The 11,019-nt window shown below is 36.0% G+C and overlaps 1 protein-coding gene across 1 annotated transcript; it reads right to left on the bottom strand.

The window, feature by feature from the left end:
• Window positions 1–3,599: 3,599 nt before the first annotated feature.
• Window positions 3,600–5,143, bottom strand: LOC143535191 (dynamin-related protein 4C-like). Its single transcript, XM_077029516.1, has 2 exons — window positions 4,645–5,143; window positions 3,600–4,555 (listed from the first exon to the last, which is right to left on the bottom strand). The coding sequence occupies exons 1-2, from the start codon at window positions 5,141–5,143 to the stop codon at window positions 3,600–3,602; spliced, it is 1,455 nt and encodes a 484-aa protein (XP_076885631.1).
• Between the last annotated feature and the right edge of the window lie 5,876 nt (window positions 5,144–11,019).

The following is an 11,019-nucleotide window of genomic DNA, read 5'->3' as shown; positions in this document are numbered from 1 at the left end:
TTGTATGTGATATTTGTTTTAACGCGTGTGCATGTTTTCGATTCCTTTCAACCATGAGTTAACTTTCAAAAAAGTGATTAGATAACTGCATTAATAGTATTCGACAACCAAAAAAGAATCACAGTAACAAAAACATAAGAAAAGTCAAATTTAGTGATGAAAGTTCCTCACAAACCGCGATCAAACATATAACGATCACGAAAAACATCAGAGCTTACCTGCCACCTTTCAATGTCTTTCTTTATCCTTTTCAGATAGAGATGTTCAAAACGGTTTGGGACTAGGAACCGGAACCGGTTCCTAACCGGTTCCTATATTCAAAACCCCATTTTAAACCGGTTCCAGGCTCGAACCGGTTAGGGAACCGAACCGGTTCTCCCACCCTCGGACCCCTAACCTATCTAACCGGTTCTTACCGGTTCCTAACCCGGTTCCTGTACTGTAACCGGTTCCAACCGGTTACAGTGTAAATTTTTTTTTTTTTTTTCGTTTTTCGTTTGCGATTTGGATTCTAAACTACGATTCGTATTTGTATAACATGAAAAATAAAAAAAACAATTAACATAAAATTCATTTTATTTACTTTAAGAAGTTCAAAAAAAAAAGGTTACATGTTTTAAAATCTTCAAAAACAAACTAACAAAACATTAAACTTATAAATATAAAGTTGTGACATTATTTCTAGAAAAGCCTTCTTGTTCGTCGTAATTATTGAGCGGCGACTTATTCCTCGGAATTACTTGTAGAAATGCCTTCTTGTTCTTCGTGCACTCGAACATCAAGTGGTGTTTCATCTTCGAGAGTGGTTACGTGTTGAATACGATCGATTGAGTCCAAGTGATCCTTTAAGCAAATGCACATCTCCACCGACTCCGAATTTAGTCTTGTTCTTCTCACCGATATTACCCTGCCACTAAGAGAAAAAGCGGATTCCGAAGCTACCGTAGAAGCTTGGACGGTTAGTAAATCACGGGCCATGGTGGCAAGAATCGGAAACTCGGTTTCCTTTACCTTCCACCAAGCCAAAACACCAAAAGTGCCATATTCCTCTTCGGATAAACCGGTAGAGTAATCATTTGCACTATACCTTCCTAGTTCGCTTGAAGGGGTGTTACCCCTTTGTTTTTTAGCCGTTACTTTGCGAACGGTGTTCATAAGGCTAATCATGGGATCTCGTACTCTAGTAGCACTTGAACTTGATGAAGACCCCCCGGCATAGGCATGTGTATGTTTGACCCATATTTATTTAAATAAAAGTCATACATAAATTTAAAATTCAAGTTAAAATCATTTTTTGCCTCTGTTGAAAAGTTTGGGTCAACTTCATGCATATCTAAGGCTGAAAAAATTTCGTCTATCACACATTCAACCCCCGTAACATTTAAAATTGGGTTTAAAGCGGCGGCGCAAGTAAAAACCAGTGGCAATTCAAGAAAGTATTTTTTTAATTTAAACTTCATTGGTAATATGATGTTTGAAAACATTGGACTTTTATTTTCAAATTCTTTAAGATTGTTAACGATTAAAAATAACTCCGAAAGAACCAAGAGACTTGTCGGATAATACGTTCCCGATAGTTTCGTAGTTGATGTTTTAAAAACTTCAAGAAAAGTCGATAAGTCATTGATAATTTCCCATTTCTCATTTGAAAAGGGGATTGCCAAATCATTCTCGGCAAGACTAGAATGAAACATTTGTAAAGTTTCTCTTTGTTCCAAAGCACTTTGAAACATTATGCAAGTGGAATTCCATCGATGAGGTACATCCCAATTAGCTCCCAAAGCTTTTCTTCCCGTATCTTTACAAAATTCTCTATATTCCATTTGTCTTTTTTTACTTTTGTTAAAATCTTCATGTATCATTAGTCTAAAACCGTTTATAACCGATGTAACCTCATCCGAAGCAAGTCCGTCTTGCACGATTAAATTAATGATATGTGCAACACACCTTGAGTGAAAAATACACCATTGCAAATCGGCGTATATTTTAATTTTAATTTATCAACCGCCGATGTATTATTCGACGCGTTATCAAATGCCATTGAAAATATTTTATTTTCTAGTTTATAAGTTTTTATAACATAATCTAAAATTTCAAACAAATTATCTCCCGTATGTGGATACTCAAAGAGTTCGAAAGCAATGGTGCGTTTCATCATTTCCCACGATGACGGGTCTACCCAATGAGCGGTGACACAAAGATAAGATTCGGGTAGACCATGTGGAGCCGACCAAACATCACTAGTTAAGTTTATTCCCGTATTTATATTTTCAAAATATGCAATTAGTACCTCTTTGGCCTTCTTCCACAATTTTAAACAATAACGTTTAAGAGTATAACGACTTACGTGAGTGTATTGTGGTTGAAGCGTATCTCGAATCATGGCGGTTAAGCAAGGGTTGTCGAAGTGGCTAAACGGCAAAGCTTCTTGAATCACAAACTTCGCCATACGATCTTGAACTCGATCAATTTGGTATGTAAATATTCCGTCTTCACTATCCATTTGCGTTTGTTGCGAATCGACGTTCTTTTTCAACGCCTTGCAATACGGTTTTTCGATGTGTTTCTTCAAATTTGAATTCGAAAGTGGGTTTAAATAAACCCCACAAAACTTGCACCGAGCCTTCAATGAATGGTCACTCAATTCAACCAAATCCCAATTGCACCAAATCTCTTGATTACGATTATGAGGTACAATACGAACGAAACTTAATTCGGCGTTGGAACCTTGACCAACCGATGATTGTGAGGCAGCCATAACAACAAATATGAATATAGAAGAAGAGAAAACAAGAGATTAGAGAACTCAAAACGTTGTAATAGCGTTTTTTTTGTATTTTTTTTGCGATCGGGTTTGCGTTTTGAGTGTTGTGATGAACCCATGACACCAAATACCTATTTATACTAGTAGTGGGGTGTTTGGGGGAGCCAAAAAAACGGCTATTTTTGACCCCAACGGTCAAAAAACGGCCAAAAAAAACGATTTCCAACGGCTAGAACCGGTTAGGAACCGGTTCCGGATGGTTCGGTTCCATAACCGGTTCCGGTTCGGTTCCGGTTCCTACCCGCCCCCACTCAGAAATGCAAGAACCGGTCACGGATCATCGGGTTGAATCAGATAGGGTCCGGTTCCTACAAAAAACGGGTAGGAACCGGTTCGGGTCCGGTTCGGGTCCACCGGTTCGGTTCCAGGAACCGGTTTCGTTGATCAACTCTATTTTCAGATACTCAAGCCTGCCTTCCATGTAGCATTTGTTGAAAGCCACCGCAGGCGCTACATGATCTGGTAACTTCGTCTCATCTTTCATTCTTGTCATGAGATGTTCTCTAATGATCACCTCCGATTCCCAATGCTCGTCATCTCCTTGATTAAAGTTTGGAGGTTTAAATAGCAATAGTCGACAAATCTGTTGACCACAATCTCCCAGTATACGACGTTTTCTTTTTTCTGTTCGAAAGCTACTTTTACTTGGTACTTAGTATAACCTTTCAAATGCTCAACACTAATGCTGTTTCCAAAACCTTCGATATCTACGAACTCTTCTCCAACATCGAGCTCGAGTTTGACCGGCTCCATTTCTTTCATTTTTCTAGTGAATTCATCGCTGCTTGTATAGACGAACTCCTTTTCCATGTCTAGCATCTCCGTTAACTTTTTTTTTATAACTCTTTCTCATACCTCCAACCAACGCTCTACCGATCTGTATCATAAACGGATGGAGTTGCCAAGAGTATATTTCATGGTTTAGGAGGACTTTAACCACCACCCTCTCTATGTACTCCATGATACTAAATACAAACTCGTCGATAATACTAGACGCCTCTGAAAATTGTCTATGGAGAAGCGATTTGAGGACGCTAGAAGAAAGTAAATATAATAGGTTGTACTGACTTGTTCTTTTCAAAATTTCAACTTCGTACTGCAGAAATGGCTTTCGGTTATCATGTTTTAGATCATGAAGATCGGTTTTAAGTTTTTCAAATTTCAATGCCACATTGGAAGCTGCATGCATATATTTATCCTTTCGATACTCGATATAATCTCCGTGTATAAATAGTTTCATGACGGATGAGTATGCCATGCTAACAATTAACATGACATCCGGTATAGCATCCTTTACAGAACCAAACGTCTTTTGACGCCGATTTAACATTACGACAGACTCTTTTAGCTCAGATTCAATTCTTTCAAGAATTGGGTACCCAGGCTTAAAAAGTATTGCGAGCATAGCAGCAACAATATTTTTAGAAATGACATCAAAGCCAACATAATCCTTATCCACCTTAGACAACAAAACACACTCATCATCATCAGTAGTATTATCAACAATGAAATAACCAAAAGGCGATGGTGTTACGACGTTCTTGGAAGTCAATACTGAAATCAAGTATTCATCGGATAAATCCACTTTCGTGAAAACTGTAATACAGTGTGTACCAGAATAGTCGAGTCCTTTAAGAACCTTCCTCGATAGGCACGAGTTGAAGTTTGATGGACATGACAAGACGTTTAGAAACAAGTGATCGTAACATCCATTATGACTTTCGATATACCCTACACGCAGTATTCATAAATAATTACTTCAACAAACAAGTATGAATATTTACAAATTAAATAAAATAATTAAGGACCATTAATCTTACTTTGAATAAGCTCAATCTCCTTTTTTTCTTCATACTCATTCTGGTGAGTATGGAATTCGGGCAAAAGAACAACCATGAGATCGGATACTTGTGGCTGAGTAATAGTTAAAGTGACCTTTGTACGCCATCTTTTGTCTTCTGGTACTCGTTTCATTAGTTTTATTATCTTATTCGCCAAACGAGTTTCAGATACTTCTTTCTTATAAAAACTACCTTCAAACGAATATTCGAACAAAATCTTTCGAGAAGCAAGATCAGGGTCATACTTAAACTTCAAAACTATAGGAACAGCTAAACCGGAAGGCAAATCAAGGCCGAGCAATGTGCTCATAACACTGGTTCCGGTAGATGCTTCACCTAAAACAATAATTATAGGGAATAATGGTTTATAATCCAATACTTCCATAACTTGAAGCGTGCTAATTGTATCTAAAGGGATCTTCATCTTTTCTGAATATTCTTTGATGAGTGGAGGGATATTCGGTTGCGAATGCGACATTTTTTCGACCGAAGATTGCTTCAACATGTTTTAATTGATCAAACTTAGAATATGGATCTATATAGAAAAACAAATAGACAAACAAATTAAAACAAAATAGACAAACAATTAACATGTGACTTCCATTTGCAAAGAGAAAATATATACTCTATAAAACGATTACAATAAAGTGGCAGGCAAGAGATTGATCATAGTATATAATATTCTAATATTGATTACAATAGGAAACACTTGGCTTTAACACATATATATTCAAAAGTACCTTGAACAAGATCGAACCCTAGATACAGTTGCATGAGATGAGAAGATAATTTGAGTTTCATATGCCAATTTATACCTAGCAAGAATACAAGAAATGCACATGCAGTCCTCTTAATTTATATTTATGCACTTTAACCCTTCACGGGATTGGGAAAACTTCACAGAATAGTGATCAAGTTTCTTTATATATAATTACTTAACGGTTTTCATGTTACCTTAACGCTACTAGGAAGCAGGATTTTCATCGACGTTAGGAGCTAGCAACAATGTTACCCGTAACATATGTTTGGATCACACTTCTAAATTTAGAAAATCGGAGAGCGAATGTGCATTATGAACATATCTTAGGAAGCAAATCCGTGCAATTAATTACTCGTATAAATATTTTCCTCAAAGCTTATACTAACGTCTAACGCTGTGTTCCCGAGTCTCATTTAACAAGGGGAAGGGAAGGAAAAGAAAATAGGATCGATCAGTGGTGGATCCAGAAATTTTTATGAGTGGGGGGGGGGGGGCAAAATTAGGTATAGTCAAAACAAGTCTCTGTAAAACCGAGTCGGGTCAACATTTCATACGTGTTTGCTAAGGATATTATATACTTATCTACTAAATGATATATGATAATTTTGTAGGTATATTTTGATCAGCTTAAACGTATATATTGATAATAAAAATGAAATTTTTGGTTACTTAAACAAAAATAACAAATAAACACTTATTATATTTTTTCTTTCTTTTCACTCACAATGACTATTAAAAAATAATAAAGAATTATGAAGAGTGAATAATGTTTCTTTAAATTTAATCATGAATTGTTATAATATTAGCTCTAATTATAACAAGATTATTAAAGTAATAATTGAACTTAGTAACAAAGAAACAATAAAGTAAAATGAAATGTGAGAATTGCAATTTTACTGGATATGTATCTTCTTTACTAACACATGGTATTTATAATACCAAATAACTATTCAAAAACACTATGTAGGGGACAAACATCTATAATTGGTTTGAAAATTTCATCCACCACTTGCACGTGTCATACCGACACTCTTATAACACTCCCCCTTGGATGACACATTTTCAAACTTCAGGGTCTTGAAGTACTGCCTCACTAAAAACCTTGCTAAAGAAAAACCCAATGGGAAAAAACTTTAGCTAAGGGAAAAAGAGTGCAGCATATAGCTCCCCCTCAAGTTGCAGGTCGTTACATCTTTCGTACATGACGCATGCCAATATCATGGACATGTTTTCTGAATGTTGATGTGGGAAGTGCTTTTGTGAAAAGATCAGCTGAGTTGTTGTTGGATTGGACATATCTCATCTCAACCTGATTGTCTTTAATAAGGTCCCGAGTATACTCAAAGTATCTTGGTGGTATATGCTTTGTTCTGTCAGTTTTGATATACCCTTCCTTCATTTGCGAGACACAAGCTACATTATCTTCATAGATAGGAGTTGGGATTCGATCTTTCTCTAGACCATAAGAAATCAATATGTGTCGTGACACAGATCTTAACCATACACATTCTCTTGAAGCTTCATGCAATGCAATGACTTCAGCATGATTTGAAGATGTTGCAATGAGTGTTTGTTTCTGAGAACGCCATGAAATCGCAGTTTCTTCATTCTTAAATACGTATCCAGTTTGAGATTTTGCTTTATGGGGATCAGATAAATAACCTGCATCTGAATAACCAACTAACCCTTCTTTTGAATCGTTAGGATAAAATAAACATAAATCAACAGTTCCTTTTAAATACCGAAAAATATGTTTAATGCCATTCCAATGTCTTTTAGTAGGGGATGAACTGAATCTTGCCAATAAATTAACTGCAAAAGAAATGTCAGGTCTTGTACAGTTAGTAAGATACATAAGTGCTCCAATTGCATTGAGGTATGGTACTTCGGGACCAAGAATCTCTTCATTATCTTCGCAAGGACGAAATGGATCATTGTCAACATTGAGTGATCTAACAACCATCGGTGTGCTTAAAGGATTTGCTTTGTCCATATTGAAACGTTTTAAGAGTTTCTCAGTATAAGTTGACTGATGCACAAGTATCCCATTATGCATATGCTCAATTTGTAAACCAAGACAATATTTGGTTTTTCCAAGATCTTTCATTTCGAATTCTTTCTTTAAAAGAGCAATTGCTTCATTAATTTCTTTTTGTGTCCCAATTAAATTTAGATCGTCAACATACACAGCTATGATCTCATATCCTGATGTTGTCTTCTTGATGAAGACACATGGACAAGTAAGATTATTTGTGTATCCTTTGCTTATCAAATAATCACTCAAACGATTGTACCACATCCTTCCAGATTGTTTCAGTCCATACAAGGATCTTTGTAATTTGATGGAATACATTTCCTTAGGCTTTGAGCTTATTGCATCGGGGAGTTTAAATCCTTCGGGAATTTTCATATAGATGTCACTATCTAGTGATCCATACAAGTAAGCTGTGACAACATCCATAAGACGCATCTCTAATTTTTTAGAAACTGCTAAGCTGATTAAATATCTAAACGTAATAGCATCCATAACAGGAGAATACGTTTCTTCATAGTCAATTCCTGGCCTCTGAGAAAAACCTTGAGCTACAAGTCTTGCTTTATATCTTGTAACTTCATTTTTCTCATTTCGTTTTCTCACAAAAACCCATTTATATCCTACAGGTTTCATTGACTTTGGTGTAATGACAATAGGTCCAAAAACCTTTCGATTGTTTAGTGAGTTTAATTCAGCTTGCATAGCATCTTTCCATTTGTTCCAATCTTGTCGATTTTTACAATCATCTACAGATTTTGGTTCAGGGTCATCATTTTCTTCCATGATATCGCTTGCCACAGAATAAGAAAATATATCATCAATATTTTTCATTTCATCTCGATCCCACATTATATGTGATTTACCATAGTTTATTGACAATTCTTTATTGGAATCATTTATTTCTTCCTGAGAAAATGTTATATCATTTATTCTTTCCTGAGGGAAGGTTTTGTCAATCATTCCTTCCTTAGGGTCAGTATCCTTCTCAGAACCCTTTCTTTTTCGAGGATTTTTATCCTTTGAACCGATTGGCCTTCCACTTTTTAAACGTTTTTGAGATTCATGAGGTGCATTATTATGGTTTTGCTTGCTTGGAATCTCAACTCGAGCTGGAGCATTAGCAGCTGGTATATGAGATTTAGTGACCCTGTTTATATCAGTAAATGCATCAGGTAACTGATTTGCAATTTCTTGTAGATGTATTATTTTTTGAACCTCTGTCTCACTTTGTTTTGATCTTGGGTCTAGGTGTAACAATGATGGCACACACCATGATATATCTCTTTCTTGCTTTTTCATTTCTCCCCCTAATGTCGGGAACATTGTCTCGTTAAAATGACAATCAGCAAAACGTGCTGTAAATACATCACCTGTTAAAGGTTCAAGGTATCTTATGATGGAAGATGTTTCATATCCAACATATATTCCCAACCTTTTTTGGGGACCCATTTTTGTGCGTTGTGGTGGTGCAATAGGAACATACACAGCACAACCAAAAATTCTAAGATGAGAGATATTTGGCTCATTTCCAGAAACAAGTTGTGTGGGAGAGTATTTATGATTTGCACTTGGTCTCACGCGGATTAATGATCCAGCATGCATAATTGCATGACCCCAAATAGAAACAGGGAGTTTTGTCCTCATTATTAATGGTCTAGCTATTAGCTGTAGGCGTTTGATCAACGACTCGGCTAAGCCATTTTGTGTGTGTACATGAGCAACAGGGTGTTCTATAACAATCCCCACAGACATGCAATAATCATCAAAAGCATGTGACGTAAATTCTCCCGCATTATCAAGCCTTACTCTTTTAATGGTATAATCCGGAAAATGTGCACGTAATTTGATAATTTGAGCAAGAAATTTTGCAAAAGCAACATTACGAGTCAATAATAAAGAGATATTAGACCATCTGCTGGATGCGTCTATTAAGACCATGAAGTATCTAAATGGTCCACATGGTAGATGAATTGGTCCACATATGTCACATTGAATTCTTTCAAGAAACATTGGTGTTTCTTTATCGACTTTTAATGGCGAAGGCCTTGTAATCAATTTTCCAAGAGAACAAGATGTACACTGAGGCATTTTATCTATTTTGTGGATCTTTTGACCTTTCAGTGGATGCCCATGTGTATTTTCAATGATCCTTTTCATCATTGTGGATCCTGGATGGCCTAATCTGTCATGCTATAAGTTTATGATACCAGAATCGCAACAATTTTCTTTGACTGCCATATGTGCTTGAGGCACATTTATATATGTATAATGCAAACCAGAATGGAGCATTGGCAATTTTTCCAATATTTGATCTTTGCTTATGTTATGCAAATATTTTTCATTACTAACAGTCCTTAACTAAGTATCATATCCATTATGATATATGTTTCTGAAACTCAACAAATTTCTTGTTGATTTTGGGGGAAAATAAAGCATTTTCTATTTTGAGCTTTGTACCATTTGGTAATGCTAAATTAGCTTTTCCCACTCCTTCTATCAAGTTTGTAGGACCTGATATTGTATTGATGATCCATTTTGTTGGTTTCAGTTTATAAAAATATTTTTTAGATCTAAGTATAGTATGCGTGGCTCCACTATCCGCTATACATATATCTTCTTCATTTGTTTGATCTTGTGCTCCGGTGATTTTCATTTTAAATCTTGAAAAATATTAAGAAAAAAAAATAAGTGTATAACGAAGACATATGATATTTTAATAAGAACTTTATTTAATTGAAACACAGGTAGTACATGAAAGAGGAACTACATAATTAAAGATAATGAGAACACACCTTAATAATTGTATCTAATTATAGTAGTCAAGCAACTTTGTTTCAAAGTTCACCCCAAAGTCTTCAACGCTCAGCTCAGCATTGATATTATTAAAGTTATCAACATGGTTCACTTCTTTCTCTTTTCCTTTTAGAGAGGCTTGGTACAGTTCACACAGATGTGGAGCTGTGCGACAAGCCTTTGCCCAGTGGTTTGTACCTCCACATTTAAAACATGAAGTGCCATTGTTTTCGGACCTACCAGCTTCATTCCATTTATTTTGGTGGTTGGAATTGGTATTGTGTGGGACATGATAATTATTGGCTCTTTGGTTACAACCACGACCACGGCCACGACCACGACCGTAAGAATTATTGTTCCATTTGAATGAAAGCTTACGATCATTAAAATGTCTTTTGTCAAAATGACCACGGCCACGTCCACGGCCTCGTCCTCGACTTTGTTCCCATTTATGACCAGAATTTTTATGAGAACTTTTGTGAGCAACATGTGCTTCTGGTATTGCTAATGAACCCGTGGGACGAGATTGATGATTTTTCATCAATAATTCATTATTTTTCTCTGCTACAAGGAGCAATGCATTTAGATCAGAGTATCTCCTAAAATTCTGCAAACGATAATGTGTTTGAAAGTTTATGTTTGATGCATGAAACGTGGAGAAAGTTTTCTCTAACTTTTCTTCCTCTGTTACGGGATACCCACAAAATTCTAGCTTTGAGCAAATTCGGTATAAAGCAGAGGTGTAATCATTTACCCTCTTAAAATC

The sequence above is a fragment of the Bidens hawaiensis genome, unplaced genomic scaffold (assembly GCF_021521415.1).
Source record: "Bidens hawaiensis isolate Kalapana, Puna unplaced genomic scaffold, B.hawaiensis_p1.1 tig00000780_1, whole genome shotgun sequence".
Classification (NCBI taxonomy): domain Eukaryota; kingdom Viridiplantae; phylum Streptophyta; class Magnoliopsida; order Asterales; family Asteraceae; genus Bidens; species Bidens hawaiensis.
The sequence above is the reverse complement of the archived record's forward strand: the minus strand, read 5'-3'. Positions and strand labels throughout refer to the sequence as shown.